Raw genomic sequence first — 18446 nt, forward strand, 5'->3', positions numbered from 1 at the left:
GGCTATGTGGAGAAAGATTGTAGAAAAGTATGAATTACCCATATGCCTTGATACTAGCAAAAAGGATGACTTCACTAACATGAGCTTTAGACTGTATAGCTAAAGCCCAGTCCTTCACAGTTCTCAGTGTGAAAGGCAGTGTTTATTCTTTTGGCCTCTGTTGTCTGTCTTCTGGAGATGAGCACTGGCTTAGCCCATTTTGAAACAGTGAGCACTGCTACAGTCCTAAGGGGGTGGGGGAAGAAACCTGAGCTCTCATCTCCGCCTGTCTCGTTCATATCTGGGCTGTGACTCATCTCTTTATCTACTAAGAAATAGTCATAAAGAGCAAATATACTCATGTCTTGAACTTTAGCACCTCTGGAAGCTGTAATGTGCTGGGTGTATACCTGCCATACTTGCCTGTCATCCTGCAAGTAGATGACAATCTAAGTAGAAAAGCGCCTTTCAGGCTGCTGGTCTTGGCTAGAGAGCTGTGACATTATTATTATTATTATTATTATTATTGTTGTTGTTGTTGTTGTTATTATTGTTATTATTATTATTTTAACCTTGTGAGCCAGCAACAAAGCCTACAAAGGCATTGAGATGTGTTTCCAAAACACAATGAAGGGTGAAGCAGGGGAGGGAAGGGCTTTGTCCTTTCCTGTATCCCTTGCATGTGACTGCTGGAGAAGCGCCATCCTTCCCACCCCATGGTTTGTATATCTCAGGGATGCATACTGTGTCCTTCCATAATGAGGCGATGGCTGTGTGTCAGCAGGAGACTGCACCTCTGTGTACCTGTGGCTGTTTCCAGCTGTTAGCTGCCCAGCATCCTCTGCTGAATTGTGTAGCAGACAAAGCTGTTGGCTGTGCTGCCCATTTTGTTTATGGGCTGTGTTCCCCTTACAGCATTCAGAGTTGGAAAGCAGAGGTTTGCTGATGGGTGTGGATGTTAGGGTAGAGCATGGGAGGTTTCTGTGATGCTGAAAGCTTTGGGGCTTACCTGCGAAGAGCAATGACACACAGCTTTCTCCAGTATTACATTCTGATTTGTGTAATGTGTGATTCACTGTGCCGCCTTTTCTTCTGAATTTAACAGAAAGGCCTCAGTGTTCCTCCAGCCTGGCAAGGACAGGATAGGAGGTACATACAAGAAATCTGTCTACAAGCAGTACACAGACTCCACCTATACCTCTGAGATTCCCAAACCAGCGTGGCTGGGGTTCCTTGGGCCCATCATCCGAGCAGAAGTGGGAGATACCATTAAAGTACACTTGAAAAACTTTGCTAGTCGGCCGTATACAATCCATCCTCACGGTGTCTTCTATGAGAAGGACTCTGAAGGTAAATGAACCACTGCCATCAAGGAGATGGGTTTTTCTGGCTGGGAACTGAGGAATATGCACTGAGAAGTGTCTGTAAGACAGGGACTTGGTTAGGCTAGAGCTGTGTTACTGGAAAGCAGCTGCACTTTGGTCTGTACTAATCCAGCATTATGACTTGACTTAGCTTCATGGATCTGGAAGCAGTCTTCTGACCTGGACATTGCAGTACATGGTCCAGATTTCTTGATTTGCATAGAACCTCTAAAATTTGCTGGTGGGGAAAATGGCGCAGGAGAAGAGTTACAGTAATTATTTGAAGTGATTCTAAGAATGAAGTATGAGGCCAAAGAGCTGCTATTTTAAGCAACCCCAGAGGCTTATAGGGAGGCTGGCTGGCACATGGCATTGTTGAAGGCAAAGCAGTGGTAGGCAGAATGAGAATAACCTTTCTGACTCTGCTAACCTGTTGGGCAAGTTGCCTTACAGTGGTTCTTTGCCTTGGTTTATTTTTGAGAGGGTGATATTTAATTCCTGTTTCAACATTGGGATGCTGAGTCTTGCTTTAAAAGATGCTACCCAACAACTTGTGTGCAGCTATCTAAGTGTGAGAGGCTCATTATAAGGCTAGGTGTATGAATATTTCTGCTCTCGAATGGATATTGATTGCTCAATTTTTCTAGGATCCCTGTATCCCGATATGTCCCCCCAGGATCAGAAGAAGGATGATGCTGTCTTCCCAGGAGGGAGTTACACCTACATTTGGACTGTCCCTGAAGATCACAGCCCAACAGCTGATGATCCGAACTGCTTGACATGGATTTATCACTCTCACATTGATGCGCCAAAGGACATTGCATCTGGGTTAATTGGGCCATTGGTAACATGCAAAGAAGGTATGAAGGGAAAGCAGCTGAGAGTTGCGGTTTCTGGTGGTGAAGATTTTGTGGTGACTTGAACAGGGGCAGAATCAAAGACTGCTCCCAACTCTGTAGGGAGAATGTGATGTGTCTGGAGATGACAACACCTGTGTTCTGGTTGGGTTCCAGTCATTAAGTTGCCTTGATCCTGTTGTGGCCAGATAGATGAGCTCGTAGGTTTACTGATTGAGGGAGCTATCTGAATCCATTTTAAGAGAAGGAATTTTGTATGAGACTTAGCTTGTATATTTTAAAAATAGAGGTACTGATTGATTTCAGCACTCAGAACACTGAAAGTGTTCTAGGTCAGCCATGCAGAGCTAGAGCTGTATGGGACTGAGCTAGGAGGATTATATCAGAAGAGAATGAGATTGTTGGAACTCTTCAGTGTGCCAGAATGGTGGAGTAAGCATCCATCTCTAATTTGTGTGGTAAGCTGTTATTCTTCTGTTGCTGCTTTAAGCCTTTAAAATCAATTACGTGTGCCTCCGGTGGCGCAGCGGTAGAATTCCCGTCTGCAACACCAGGGGGCCCGGGTTCGAATCCCCCCCTGTGGAGCAGGGGGTAGAAGTGCCGCTCTGCTACACAGAGGGCTCGAATCCCGGGAGTTGGACTCGATGATCTCTAAGGTCCCTTCCAACTCGCACAATACTATGATACTATGATACTATGATGTCTGCACAAATGGGTGTTCATTCTTCTTTCACTCTAGGAATACTGACAGGAACTTCTCAAAGGCGCCAGGATATGGATGTTGATTTCTTCCTGATGTTCAGTGTAGTGGATGAGAACCTAAGCTGGTACTTGGATGAGAACATTGCATCATTCTGCACAGATCCAGGATCTGTAGACAAAGATGATGAGGAATTCCAAGAGAGCAACAAAATGCATGGTCAGTGTCAATTCTGTGAAGCCACTGCCTTTGCCCAGATGCTCTGGATGTGTCAGCCCTCTGATATCTTGAAATGCACTTTCTGGTACTGTATGCCAGGCTGTTGGTAGAGAGGAAAAGATATAGAAAGCTCTGAGATCATGTGCTAAGCAAACCATCACAGAAACTGTGCAGCAGCTTGGGGGGTGGGGGGGGGGGGGAGTGAGTTGGAAGTATTTTGTTTTATTCTTTGGCTTGAGAGAGTCTGTTGTTTGGAGATTCTGAAAAATGGTTTGTTATGAAATGAGTTGTAGAGCCAAGCTCCCCTGAACAAGAAGAGGAAGGTTGGTTCTGGCTAGGTTCCTCCTTCAAACATGTCTGTGCTGTGACCTGCAGGCAGAAGCTCTGGCCCTTTTTGTAACCTCTGATTTTTATCTTGCTTGCATTTTCAGCTATCAATGGTTATGTGTTTGGGAATCTCCCTGCCCTGACAATGTGTGCTGGGGATCACGTAGCATGGCACCTCTTTGGTATGGGCAATGAAATTGACATTCATACAGCCTACTTCCATGGAGAAACACTCAGCATTCGAGGTCATAGGACAGATGTGGCCAGCCTCTTCCCAGCCACTTTTGTTACAGCAGACATGATCCCTAGAAACCCTGGGAGATGGCTACTGAGCTGTCAGCTCAATGATCACATACAAGGTAAGACAGAGGCTGGAATCTGTTCTGTACTTTGCAGCTTCCCTTTTTTCTCCCAGTGTCCATCATGGTCCCCATCACAGGTCTTGTGATGCCCAGTTTGACTGGGGGGGCAGCTGTGCCTTGGGCAGCATTCCCACTAGAAATGTCCATAGTTAAATAGGTGATTCCTTGTCATGCATAAAGTAGGGTCAGTTGGCTACTAATACGTAGGTCAAACTTACTGGGGGTGGTGTGATGTTCTACGTGTGTTGCTGGTGAGTGATAAATTTGACACAGCTGAAAGTGAAGATGAGACAGTGCCCTAAAAATACTAGTTCCTTCAAGAATCCCAGGTGTGATACATTGGAAGGCTGCTCTGCTCTTTGTCCATACTTATGAAGCATCCAGAATTTAAGTGTAAGGAGCTCTGCTCACTAGCAGAAAGAAGATTCTTTCTGTGGGAACAACCTAATCACCTCCCAGCCATGTACCTTATGGGACAGCAGGGGAGGAATGTCTGGTTTCTGGTAGGAAGGTTCTTTGTTCAGTGACTGAGAAGTGTAACGTTAAGCCCATGTGTCCTCCACCCTGTCGTGGGCAGCTGGGATGGCTGCCATCTATGAAGTCCGGCCATGTTCTCTGCAAGCTCCAGAGCCCACCCTGCAGGGCAGAACTCGGAAGTACTACATAGCTGCAAAGGAGGTGCAATGGGACTATGGACCGTCAGGACATGACCGCAGCAGTGGGAAACAGCTGAGTGAGGAGGGCAGGTAAGCTGATGGTCTTGCAGCTGTGGTTGGGGGATCTTTAGTCTGCCAGGGGAAGGCTGGTAAAGATAATGTGGGGTTTATTTCTTAGCACGCTATGTGCCTGCAGTTTACATGGAGTGGCCCATCTAGAAATGACATCTGCTTTAGCTGGGCTGTACCAGTCTCAGGGGACTTCATGTGAAAATGTGCTGTTGTGTTTCATAGCCTTACTTACAAACTCCAAGAGTTCCAATTTGTGTAGAATGTGAGCTGCTGCTTTTGTCTCTGGGCTTCATTGCCGCTTTTTGTGTCTGACCTAGGAAGAAATGTGGAGATCTGATGAGCTGTTAAGCAAACAAGTCTTGCAGCAGACACAGGGTGGCAGAGCTAGCCTGCAGAATATACTTCAGTGTAGCCCTGCTACAGCAAGCAATTTCTCAGAAATCAAATGTAGCAATCTCAGTGACATCCTTCCATCCCGTATGTCAGATTGTTTTGATAGTGGTTGGTTGAGTGGTTTCCCTTTCAGACTTTAGCAAACTGAAATAAAGGCATGCCCCTCACTCCATTCCCTTCCCTAGGAAGCTGCTGGAGAGAGAAGTGCAGAGAGGTCAATGATTTACCTGAAGACCTGTAGTGACTCTTGCAGACCTTAAAACTGAAAGCTGTGACTGGTCCCTACAGGTTACATCTGCGTGTTACTGAGGATGGTGACAAGAGAGAGAAGTCTTTGCAGCTGTTATATATTTTTGGTTATGATTGCAGCTGTCCCCTGTACTGTGTCCTGTCTTCCCATTTACTGTGCTGCCCGCATTTGAGTATTTTGTAGGAAACTGTTGTGCCTTTGAACCTGGCAGTCTCACTGGGAGAGGGCCCTGAATGGGCATAACTGGTAGATGAGTACAGAGGGTGGAAATGCTTCACAGAGATGTTGCTAAACCTGGAGATACCACTGGCTTTGCAAAAGGCGTGTGTTGGAGGCAGGGGGTGTCTGCTTAGGGTCCTGGTGGGAAGGAAGTAGAAGGAAAAGTTGATGTTGTTGTTTGTTTGTTTTTAATTTTATATATATACATATATTTCATAAAAATGACCTGTTATCATTTTGTGTGTGTTTAGCCCTGCTGAGCAGTTTTTCAAGCGTAGCCTCTACCGAATTGGGGGAGTCTATTGGAAGGTGAAGTATGTGGAGTATACTGATGAGAGCTTCCGTGAGGAAAAGCAGCAGTCTGAAGAAGAGAGACACCTTGGGATACTTGGTAAGAATCATCCAGCAATGCAAACTCTCTTTTGGTGCCAGTAAGAGTGATAGACAGATGTAAGGAGTGCCCTTGTTTCTTAGTATGGTGAGGTGTTTTAATGTGGTTTTACTTAAGAGTGAGGCAGATGGGCCAAAGATATCTGATGGTAGAGCATAAGGAATTGCCTTTCTGCCAGAGAATACTTCAGAGATCAGCAGTAAGGACTGGAGAAGCACATTATAGTTTTTATGACAGTATAGTGTTTGTGACTGGAGTGAGCCTACAGTTCTGGTGAGTATCACCAGGGTGTGGTACAGATTCCCTGCTCACACAAAGCTTCCACTTCAGTGCTCTCTGTGGTAGCCCCAGGTATCAGTGGCAAAGCAAAATAAGGATATAGGGAGCCTGCAAGGGCAAATGAGTCATGTGAAGGCTGTGACGTATGCAGCAGGAGCATGTATATGTGTGGTCCAATTTCCTGCATCAGTGGAGAGTAATGACAGCAGAAATTAGTGATAGCAATACTGGGAGAGGCCATGGGAGGAAAGAGCACAAGGAATAAAACATAAATCGGTGGGAAGAGAAAAAAGGTTGTAATTACCAGCAATAGCCACTGGGAGACAAGTGACTGAGGGTAATCTCCTGTATGACTTCTTAGAAATTGTGGATATTTGCTGCTGAAATAAACAGGAAAGAAACAAAGAAAATTAAGGTCAGATGAGCAGCATCCACTGAGGGACCTGCACAGGCTCATTCAAACTCATCCCCCATCCACCTCTGTTCCTAATCTGTTCTTATCTGCCTTAGATAAAAGGTGGACCTGCCTTGCTTGGTTCACCTGCTTGTGTAATCGGGTTATCTAGATTTACCTGTGATAGAGGCTGCTGCCCCTGGAAGGAGGGGAATGAACAAAAACAGTGGCAGCAATCTAAGGAGAAAACTTATTTTACTAAATACAAATAATATTGGAATACAAGATGACACAATATGATACAATATAATTGCAACTACTAAATCAAACAAGACAGAGAGAGAGAGAGTCCCCGAGAACTGGGGGGCCTACTGTGATCTCTAGGCGACAGGCTGGAACGTTGCTGATAGAGGGAGACGGCAGGGATGGAGCACTCCAAAGCGATGGATAGAGCGAAAAGAAGAACGTTCCAGCCTGGGAGCGAGATTATACATGTGTCCTCCTCCGGTGATTTGTCTCTGGCCGCATCGTCCCCTGGGATATGTAGTTTTCCTCCAAGAGCTGAATACTCGGGATGCTGCCATTCCACAGAACTGGAGCATGAACCTTCCACACTTCCGCGTACCCTCTGGTTACACTTCCGCATGCCATTAACAACTACACTTTCTTATACCTCCAAAACAGTTTGCCACTATTTGTACCGTCAGTTAATGATTCATACTGCACATGATGTCATGATGTAGAATATTGATAGCAACAGCACAAAACCATGACATTTACCCCTTATTCTACATTATTACATCATGGTTACACGGATACATAGAATTACTAACTGCACTCCCCAGCATTAATTTACCTTGTGGCACACATTGAACATCCCCATCCTTCTGCATCATCCACCAAGTGCACCCAGGTCCATGGGCAAAAACAGTTCCACGGACAGGTTTGCCATTTCCAGAGGCTGGAAGGACCCAAACAGCTTTTCCCAACATGCTCTTCACATGCACAACAGGGACTTTATCTCCTTCTATAGTGTGTAGGGGACTAGATTGGCTTGGACTGTTGTGATTGACAGATCCTCTAGTATTGACCAACCAAGTGGCTTCTGCCAGGTGCTTCTCCCAGTGCTTAAATGTTCCACCACCCATTGCTTTCAACATCATTTTTAATAACCCATTATATCGTTCAATTTTACCAGAGGCTGGTGCATAGTAGGGAATATGATAAATCCATTCAATGCCATGATCTTTGGCCCAAGTATTTATAAGGGAATTTTTGAAATGAGTCCCATTATCTGTTTCTATTCTTTCTGGAGTGCCATGCCACCACAGGACTTGTTTCTCAAGACCCAATATGGTGTTTTGAGCGGTGGCTTGGGGTACTGGATATGTTTCAAGCCACCCAGTTGTTGCCTCTACCATAGTAAGTACATAGCATTTACCACTGTGAGATCGTGGCAAGGTGATATAATCAACCTGCCATGCCTCCCCATATTTATACTTTTGCCATCGCCCTTCTTCCCAGAGAGGTTTCATCCTCTTGGCTTGTTTAATTATGGCACATGTTTCACAATCATGAATAATTTGCGCAATAGCATCCATAGTTAAGTCCACCCCTCGGTCTCTGGCCCACTTATATGTTGCGTCTCTTCCTTGATGGCCCGAGGTCTCATGGGCCCATTGAGCTAGAAATAGTTCACCCTTATTCTGCCAGTCCAAGTCAATTTGAGCCACCTCAATTCTGGCAGCTTGATCTACTTGGTGGTTATTTTGTTGTTCCTCTGTTGCTCGACTCTTGGGCACGTGGGCATCTACATGACGCACCTTTGGGGCCATATTCTTTGTTCGGGCAGCGATGTCCTTCCATAGTTCAGCGGCCCAAACAGGTTTACCCTTCCGCTGCCAGTTGTTTTGTTCCCATTGCTGCAGCCATCCCCATAAGGCATTGGCCACCATCCATGAGTCAGTATAGGGGTAAAGCACTGGCCATCTCTCCCACTCAGCAATGTCTAGGGCCAGCTGGACAGCCTTTACCTCTGCAAATTGGCTCGATTCTCCTCTTCCTTCCGTGGCCTCTGCAACTTGTCATGTGGGGCTCCACACAGCAGCCTTCCATCTGCGATGTTTCCCAACAATGTGGCATGATCCATCAGTGAACAGGGCAAAATTCTTTTCGTTTCCCAGAAGTTCATTGTATGGTGGGGCCTCTTTGGCGCGTGTCACCTCTTCTGCTGGTGATGTTCCAAACCTTTTACCTTCAGGCCAGTCCATGATCACCTCTAAAATTCCTGGATGATTGAGGTTCCCCATTCTCGCTCGATGTGTAATCAAGGTAATCCACTTGCTCCAGGTGACATCGGTAGCATGATGGGTGGAGGGAACCTCCCCTTTGAACATCCAGTTCAGCACTGGCAGTCATGCCAGGAGGAGTTGTGTTTCAGTTCCAACTACCTCGGAAGCAGCCCTAACCCCCTCATATGCGGCTAAGATCTCCTTCTCAGTTGGAGTGTAGCACTCTTCAGACCCCTTATACGCTCGACTCCAAAATCCCAGGGGTCGGCCTCGGGTCTCTCCTGAGGCTCTTTGCCACAAACTCCAAGTAGGACCTTTCTCTCCAGCAGCAGTGTAGAGGATGTTCTTTACATCCTGTCCCGTCCGTACTGGCCCTAAGGCCACGGCACGGGCTATCTCTTGTTTTATCTGCACAAAAGCCTGCTGCTATTCAGGGCCCCATGTGAAATTGTTCTTTTTCCGTGTTATGTGATAAAGGGGGCTTACAATGAGGCTGTAGTTTGGAACGTGCATCCTCCAAAAGCCCACTACACCCAGGAAAGACTGTGTCTCTTTCTTGTTAGATGGTGGAGACATGGCAGTGATTTTGTCGATCACATCTGCTGGGATGTGACGACGTCCATTGAATTTCCTGGGCAGGCTCTTTTACTTTGCTTCGCTTAATAGCAAAGCCGGCTTGTAGAAGAATGTGGATTATCTGCTTTCCTTTTGTGAAAACTTCCTCTGCTGTATTGCCCCACACAATAATGTCATCAATGTACTGCAGGTGTTTGGGAGCACCACCTTGTTCCAGTACAGTTTGGACCAGTCCATGGCAAATGGTAGGACTGTGTTTCCACCCCTGGGGCAAACAGTTCCAAGTATACTGAATACCCCTCCAGGTGAAGGCAAACTGTGGCCTACATTCTGCGGCCAAAGGAATGGAGAAGAAGGCATTAGCAGTGTCAGTGGTGGCATACCATTTGGCTGCTTTTGACTCCAGCTCGTATTGGAGTTCCAACATGTCTGGCACAGCAGCACTCAGTGGGGGTGTTACCTCATTCAGGCCACGGTAGTCTACAGTTAGCCTCCATTCTCCACTGGCTTTACGCACTGGCCATATGGGGCTGTTAAAAGGGGAATGAGTTTTACTGATCACTCCCTGATTCTCCAGCTGACGAATCAAATCATGAATGGGGAGCAAGGAATCCCTGTTAGTGCGGTACTGCCGTCTGTGTACTGTCTTTGTAGCAATTGGTACCTGCTGTTCTTTCACTCGTAGCAGCCCCACAACAGACGGGTCCTCTGACAGGCCAAGCAAAACAGACAGCTGCTTAATATTGTCTGTATCTACAGTAGCTATTCCAAAGGCCCATCGATAGCCCTTAGGATCCTTGAAATGCCCCCTTTTGAGGTAATCAATACCCAGTATGCATGGAGCCCCTGGACCAGTCACAATAGGATGTTTTTGCCAGTCTTTACCTGTGAGGCTTATTTTGGCCTCTAATACAGTCAACTCTTGAGAGCCCCCAGTCACTCCAGAAATATGGATTGATTCTGTCCCTTCATGACTGGAGGGCATTAGAGTGCACTGTGCGCCAGTATCCACCAGTGTCTTATATTCCTGTGGTTCTGATGTGCCAGGCCATCAAATCCACACAGTCCAATAAACTCTATTATCCCTGTCCCTCCCCTGACTGAGGGTAGGGCCCCGCTATTGGTTACCTGTGATAACTGGAGCAGCTCTACTGGTGGTTGGTCTGTTCTGCAGTTCTCTCACCCGTGCTCGCAGTACAGAAGTAGGCTGGTTATGCCACTTCCTCATGTCTTCTCCACAGTCATGTAGGTAGTGCCACATGGAAACACGCGGTGTGATTATACTGTTATTCCTTGCTCGAGCTGGGAAGCCGAGACTTCTGATCTTACAGGTGGGGAGTAGTGTTCATCACCTTTAATTAGTTTGATCAGTTCCTTTAGTAGACTTCCTTGATCGTTCTGATCTTCATTGGACACTGCTGATACCTGTATGGGTTTGTCACGATTGGTCAATGGAAACAGTTTCTCATGCATTTCATCCAGCCGGTCTTTACTTGTGAGATGGCAGAAATTGTGGCGGTGTACAGTGGGGAGAACTGATGTTCGAAGTATTGAAGTATCTTAATCAGTTCACTAACTTCAGGCCTTCTGTTGTGGTCCACATATTCTTTACACGTTGTTGCCAGTGACGATGTGTATTTCTCTGGTGCTGTACTTGTAAGTTTCTGCCATATGTCAGGATCGGTCTTCACCTTCTCAGGATCACGTTCGTTTGAATTCACAGGGTTGTACAACAGTTCCACCATGGCCATTTCCCTCAGGTACTGGATACCATTTTGGATTGTATCCCATTTAATAATGTTAAGCTTCAAAGCTGCCTTGTAGGGGTGCCTTACTTTCACAGCTGCTAACAGTCGCTCCCAGAGGGTGGCATCTCCATCCGAACATCTGCTAATCTCTCTGTCGTTAGCTGTGTCTCCGGAAATGTTTCCTAGCTGGCGTGCCTCGTTACCATCTAGAGACAGGCTGTGGGCCCCGTTGTCCCAGCAGCGAAGCAACCAGGCAAGGACACCTTCGTTTTGACACCGTATGAACTCCTTTCTTGAGCCTTGGATTTCAGTCAGCTTTAGAGATCGACGATAAGTAATTTCCTCCTCCTCATCAGTCTCTTCTTCACACCTCTTAGTTTTTCTTTTTGCCTTTCTCGGTGCCAATCCAGACAAGGTGCCTGGATCTTCTGCTTCCTCCTCTTCTGCTCCTCCTTCTCTTCGTTCTAGACGCGTGGACACCCGTCTCCATTTCTTGCCTTCCACAGGGGCAACTGATATTGCTACTGATGCCTCCCGTGACTGATCAGAATCGACCTGGATATTATCTTTGTTGGCCTGAATCTCAGATCGGAAACTCTCACTCTCCAGAATAGTATTATACAGAGCACGGTATGCATAAGCCAAGCCCCAAATAAGGTGTACTTCCTTGGGTCTCTGACTCAAATGCTCACTTAATTTCTCAGGGTCCCTCAGGTGTTCAAGAGTGAAATCCCACGACACTGCGGGTCCCCATGCTTCTAAGATTTTCCCTAAACCTTTCCATATTCCCTGCCAGTCAGCATTCTCTGGTTTTGGAGGAGACTTCTGCATAGAACGAATGTATTGGAATACATATACATTCACTGATATTGATAACATGAACATGAGTATGAGACCAAGAATTAATATTACCTCGGCTGTTGAAAAGCGTACGATAATCTGAGAGTACAGCCTGTACACTGGATTGAACATCGTGGTGTCTGTTAAATTAGCTATTCCATCTGGAATGTAAGTGCCGACAATTAAATTATACCACATTGCATATAAGTATCAGGCGGGTGTCTCCATCACTGTCCTTATTAGGTTATATAGATACAGAATTACACAAAAAGAAAGCACGTATGGATAATATGTTGAAAAGATCATGATTGCTTTCAATCCCCTAAACAGAGCAACTAGAATGAAGAGTGGGTTCATAGCTGGTAGTAGCTAGCAGGCCCTGTGAAAGTCAGAGCTAACTAGCTGTGCTCTGAGAGAGCAAGAAATCCCTTTGTTTTCTTTACAAAAGCAAGATAGTAATGCTCAGAGTGAACAGCTAGCTCAGACTGTTGACAGTTCATCTGGAATTTCAAGGTCACGCTCTCAGTGAGCAGCTATGAACAGATAACACTCCTGTAACAAAGCTTTTTAGAGAGCAAAAAGAGAGTTGTTCTGAAAGCTAAAAAAGCAGCAGATCTAATCTAATCACTATGCCCGCATTCTCCACCAAGATAATGTAATTGGGTTATCTAGATTTACCTGTGATAGAGGCTGCTGCCCCTGGAAGGAGGGAAATGAACAAAAACAGTGGCAGCAATCTAAGGAGAAAACTTATTTTACTAAATACAAATAATATTGGAATACAAGATGACACAATATGATACAATATAATTGCAACTACTAAATCAAACAAGACAGAGAGAGAGAGGGAGAGAGTCCCCGAGAACTGGGGGGCCTACTGTGATCTCTAGGTGACAGGCTGGAACATTGCTGATAGAGGGAGACGGCAGGGATGGAGCGCTCCAAAGCAATGGATAGAGCGAAAAGAAGAACGTTCCAGCCTGGGAGCGAGATTATACATGTGTCCTCCTCCGGTGATTCGTCTCTGGCCGCATCGTCCCCTGGGATATGTAGTTCTCCTCCAAGAGCTGAGTACTCAGGATGCTGCTCCACAGAACTGGAGCATGAACCTTCCACACTTCCGCATACCCTCTGGTTACACTTCCACATACCCTCTGTTATACTTCTGTATGCCATTAACAACTACACTTTCTTATACCACCAAAACAGTTTGCCACTATTTGTACCGTCAGTTAATGATTCATACTGCACATGATGTCATGATGTAGAATATTGACAGCAACAGCACAAAACCATGACAGCTTGTCCTGGGATTTGCTCCTTTGTTCATGTGTTTTCTCTGTTCTTCATGTAGGTCCTGTAATAAAAGCTGAAGTTGGTGACACCATCATGGTGACATTTGCTAACAAAGCCTCCTGGCCATTCAGCATCCAACCTCATGGAGTGTCCTATGGGAAGACATGGGAAGGGATGCGGTATCATGATGGTTTGTGGCTCATTTATTCTATTAGTTCAGTGTTCTTCATGGTGGTAGAGCTCCATATCCCATGCCTCTTCTGTGTTGGAAGTTCCTGCAGCCAGGAAGAACTGGATGTGCTCAGAAGCTGGGTGGAACTCTGCCCAGTCCTCTGGGTCTGTCTGAGGAAGAAGTGAAGGAGTCTTTCTGTGGAGCTTATGCCCAGGGAGGGTGCCTGAGGTAGTGTGGTTCCAGAGGTACCATTTTCACTTGAGAAATGGTAAAACTAAACTTCAGACTATTTCTAACTATTTGAGACCTACTGAGCAGAGGAATGTGCCCAATGCTTTCAAGCTTAAGTAGCCTATGTACTTCCAACATGTGTCCTAGATGCAGTGATATCAGCTTACTTGCTGTCAGCGTGTCCATCTCTGCCTTGATACCAGGAAGGGGATTGCGAGAGCAGCTGTGTGTGCTTTCTGAACACTTTACATCGTACCGCAGTTGTCTAGTGACATGCATGAAACTGTAACTGGTGAGAAGATGCAACTGGGTATGTACAGAGACCTTGAGAATAACCTTGCCCATCTGTTTTTGAAGGTGTGTCTCAAAATGGGGTGTCTGTTCCACCTCTGCACAACTTTACATACATTTGGACTGTACCGAAGCAAGCTGGGCCAACATCCAGTGACCCTCCCTGCCTGACCTGGATGTACAGCTCTGCTGTGGACCCTGTCAGAGACACCAGCTCAGGCTTGGTAGGCCCTCTGATCATCTGCAAGCCGGGCACTTTGGATGACACCAACAAACAGGTAAAAAGGATTTTTCCTGCCATGCTCTTAGCAGATTCTTTGTATCCTTGAAGAGAAAGGAAACAGCCTCAAAACACTGAAAATAAAACACATGATGGTATGAGTCCAGGAGAGTCTAATCCAAGTCAGAAGGCAGGTTAGCATCAATGCACTTGAGTGCTGCAGGTTTGGTGGGAAAGACCAGCATTCAGAACATCCAAGGACTGTCCTTGAAATAGTTTCTGGGCTTTGTTTTAAAATTCAAATGTGAATGTACCTTGAGGGTGACTTCATAGGTAACTTTGGTCCTTGAGAGTTGTAGTGGACTTCATGAAAATACTCTTTTCAGAGCAAGAAGAATATTCATTGCAGACTTAGGAACACTGAGGAGCCATCTTGACACGCAGGAGGAAATCTGCCTCATGTGCTCAAATGATTGTGATGCTTTGAGGTTTGGGGGAGCTTCACTTGTTCTGCAATTTCAGCTCATTTTCAATCAGAGCTTACTACAACTATTGAAAGTCTGTGTCAGTCTTTGGTTGTGATGAAAGAAGTGAAATCTGGAAGATGACCAGAACTTGCTATTGGAATTTCACTCAGGGGTAACTCTACGCAATGCAGTAAGTTTGGGGGAGTCAGTAAACCAACCTGGGGAAGTGCAAGACATTAACAAACTTGTGTTGTGAGAGATGGTAGGCAGCAGAAAAGCAGCTAGTGTCATTCTGCCTATCAGGCAGTTTAGATCAGGGAGTGGCTGAAAGATCTGAACGCAGCTGCTGCTAAGCCTCCCTGGGGGAGTCTGCTTTCACTGGTGACGTGGTGTAGCTAAACTGAGAGTTCTGAATAGGTTGGAAGATTCACATTTCTGCACTAGTGAGCTAGCTGAGCAGAGGATGTGAGGGTATGAGTTCACTATGCGAAGGAGTTGTGGTAATGATAAAACCTTTTTCAGTATTGTGAGGGAATAAACAGAACAGGTGGACTTATCTGGAAGTGTATGATGGAAAAAACCATCTGGGGCAGAAATTCTAGCCCCATGATATTGGGCAATCCTTTAATGGTTAATTGGGAAAGATACAAAGCCATTCCTCACACACCTATGTGCCACAGACTGCAAAATGCTTAGCCCTGTCTACAGGGTTTTTCTGGGTACAGCTAAGGAAAAGGATACCAAAATGAACATCTGGATGGTACTGGCAATGTTCTCTTAGTGGGGAAACACCATCCTGTGCTATGCCTCTCTTAGGAGAGTTAACATTTTTAAGGCTTTGGGAATTTTGTATTGCCCTAAACTAAGGCCTGTGGTAGGAGAAGGGAGGAATGGGTTGTGATTATAAGCCTGCCCCATTGGCTGGGTTCTCAGGTCTGATGAAACCTACATGTAAATGTAAGCATGGTGGGGAAGGAGGTGATGTTGTCGTGCTCCTCACCTGATTTTTGATCTCTTCACTCATTTGGCATACCAGGGCAAGCCTGAGAGGCACCAGAGAGTAGAGCAGAACTGAAATACTCAAAATGAGCGAAGGACAGAGCCCTGCCCTCAGTGAGCCAAGTTGCAAGAGAAGGGGGAAAATAAGAGCCAAACAAAACAGTCTGATCTTTAAGGGTAGTTAATGGGTACACTTTAAAAATTAACAGCCATCATTGTGATTGTATCTTAGAAAGGTATCGACAAAGAATTTTACCTTCTCTTCAGTGTGTTTGATGAGAACCTCAGCTGGTATTTAAGTGCAAACATAAAGTACTATTTGAGGATGGAAGAGACTTCTCTGAAAAAGGATGATGGCTTTGAGGAATCTAACAGGATGCATGGTATGGCCTGATGCTGTTCTGTGGGCAGCAGGAATGAACCTGCCAAACATGGCTCAGTTCTCACCTGAAGTCTGAGCTGGGAAGCTGGAGTGGCTGTGTGTTGTGCTGGGCTGAAATTAAGCAAGGCCAGACAGTGGGTGGGGTATGGGACGAGAAGCACTGCTGTCTCGAAAAGTCTGTCCTGACTCTGTTCAGGGCTGAAATATGAGGAAGATGCTTTTCCAGTGGTATAATCACTTTATCCAGGTAGATGCACAGAATAAACATTCTGGCAGATATATACCAGAGAGTCAATTGTTTTCTCCTTTGCAGCCATCAATGGATTTATGTTTGGTAACTTGCCTGGGCTGGATATATGTGAAGGAGACAACGTGTCCTGGCACCTTCTGGGATTGGGTAGTGAAGCAGACGTACATGGAGCTGTGTTTCAGGGAAATACTATACAGATGAATGGTATGCGGAAGGATTCAGCCAACCTATTTCCCCACACATTTGCTACTGCCTTTATGCAACCTGACAACAAGGGTAAGAGTCTGCACATTTAACTCAGCATCAGGAAAGGTCTCTGGTTGTAATAGTTGTTACTGTGGCTGGTTCATCAGCACAGTGTGAATTCATGCGTATTACAGACTGAGCTGTGCATTACATCTTGTTTGGCCCGATTTACAAGCCCAAAGCTCTTGTCTTTGCATCTGATTCTGGAGAAGAACGGGAGGAATGCAGGATCTTGTTCCATTATCCCAGATTGATACTCTAAGCTTCTGCTTCCTAATTAGTATTTGTCATTATAGTTCTGATGGATGCTGCTGCCTGTGATCCATAGAAACATGCAGCTAAACAATTCAGAAGGAAATAGTGGAGTTGTCATGACGTGTAGAGGTTCACAATGACAGGCCCATGTCTTCCCAGTCTGGGAGTTGAGCACACAGTGCTACCTCTCCATCACACTGTGATGGCCTCAGCTGCTGCTTGTCTCCTCCCCTTCAGCTTTTAAGGGCTAGATCTCTTGCTTAACCAGCATGGTAGCATATTTGTCATCTCCTTGTTTTTTTCACATCTAATAAGCTGCTTGTTGCAAGATGGCCTCCTGGGATAACTTTTATGTGGAACTTTGTGTCATTCCTTATTGGTTTCTCTGTCAACCCCTTTTAATCTCAGCCTATGGCAACCCTAAACACTCAGATAAGCACAACACACATACCACTGTCAGCTATGTCACACACTGTGCAGAAAGCACTGCTTCCTGGGGTCCTTGAAGTAACTGATGTCCTGTTCATGCTGCCTCCTGCAGGGACTTTTGAGATCTACTGCCAGACGAGCAATCATTACCAAGACGGAATGAGGGAGCAGTACTCAGTTTCCAATTGCAACAGTAGGGCTCTATCTCCTGCTCTTCCATACAGAGCAGTGCGCACATACTATGTAGTGGCAGAGGAGGTGGAATGGGACTACGCACCGGACCGGAGCTGGGAGAGGGAGCGGCACAACCACTCTGCAGTGAGGTACAGCCCTGAGCTGGGGAACCCTGGGCAAGGTTTTTCAATAGACCTCAGTCAGATCTGTTAGTGTCTTGGCCACATGTGATATTGTGCTATGCTATGGCATGTACCCAGTGCTGCAGGGGCTGGTGGCATAGCCCAGGTGTCACTGCCAGCCTTTGCAGATGAAGCAGATCTCTGGGAAACCTGTTAGCTGTTGAGCCCTGTACCACAGGCTCACTGCCTGTGCCTTGTGAGCATTTGAGTAACAAAGCGCTTGTTTTGCACTTCTCAGCTACGCCAATATATTTTTGAGCAATAAAGATGGACTGATTGGCTCCAGGTATAAGAAAGCTGTTTACAGAGAATACACAGATGGGACTTTCCAGACCCCTAAGGCCAGGATAAATGGTGACGAACACTTGGGTATACTAGGTAAGGAAATGTGCGGAGGGTCTTCCATTCACACAGATGGTGCTTGGCTAAGGGCTGTAACATGAAGGCCTCTTGTATGCTCAGGTGTCTGCTGTGTGTGGCAGCAAAGAGAAATCCAGAGCATCTCTGTCCAGGTCTGCCATGTTTGGAGAAAGCAATAAAGAGGGTCCTGAGAACAGCTTGTAGTAGAGGGCTGGGTTCTTGTGCCTGCGTTTGCTGCCAGTTTTCTTCCATGCATTTTTCACATCTGCATTTCTCTATGGAACAACTTATTTTCTGTGGACCAGTCAGAGAAGATGTAGGTGAAAATCTGTAGGTATGAAAGGTTTCTGAATGAGGGATAAAAGCATACAGGACTTGGGAAATGGAGAAACACACTTCAGTGTTGATAGATGTCTGTGGAGACATTTCTTTTATGAACCCAGGACTGCAGGTGGTGGCAGGGAAGAAAAGCTGAGGTAGTGTGTGCCATTTGAAATAGACTGCAGATCTGATCTGTGATGCTGTCAGGTCATATTGAGGATTACCTGTTTATTGTTTTTTCTTTTTCTTTTTGA

At 45.8% G+C, this 18446-nt stretch overlaps 1 protein-coding gene across 3 annotated transcripts in view; it reads left to right on the forward strand.

Annotated features, from left to right (window-relative positions):
- The window catches only part of HEPH (hephaestin), a 30843-nt gene that overhangs the window by 3462 nt on the left and 8935 nt on the right, over positions 1–18446 (forward strand). For 2 of the 3 annotated variants that reach the window (XM_072333934.1, XM_072333933.1), the window contains exons 3-14: positions 1085–1329; positions 1991–2203; positions 2940–3119; positions 3551–3805; positions 4386–4554; positions 5650–5789; positions 13272–13403; positions 13974–14185; positions 15826–15976; positions 16289–16501; positions 17268–17478; positions 17750–17889. In XM_072333934.1, the coding sequence (XP_072190035.1) occupies positions 1085–1329; positions 1991–2203; positions 2940–3119; positions 3551–3805; positions 4386–4554; positions 5650–5789; positions 13272–13403; positions 13974–14185; positions 15826–15976; positions 16289–16501; positions 17268–17478; positions 17750–17889 (2261 nt within the window). Of the gene's footprint in view, positions 1–1084; positions 1330–1990; positions 2204–2939; positions 3120–3550; positions 3806–4385; positions 4555–5649; positions 5790–13271; positions 13404–13973; positions 14186–15825; positions 15977–16288; positions 16502–17267; positions 17479–17749; positions 17890–18446 lie in introns of those variants that run through there. The other variant, XM_072333935.1, reaches the window with a different exon arrangement.

This window comes from Excalfactoria chinensis, chromosome 4 (genome assembly GCF_039878825.1).
Source record: "Excalfactoria chinensis isolate bCotChi1 chromosome 4, bCotChi1.hap2, whole genome shotgun sequence".
NCBI lineage: Eukaryota > Metazoa > Chordata > Aves > Galliformes > Phasianidae > Excalfactoria > Excalfactoria chinensis.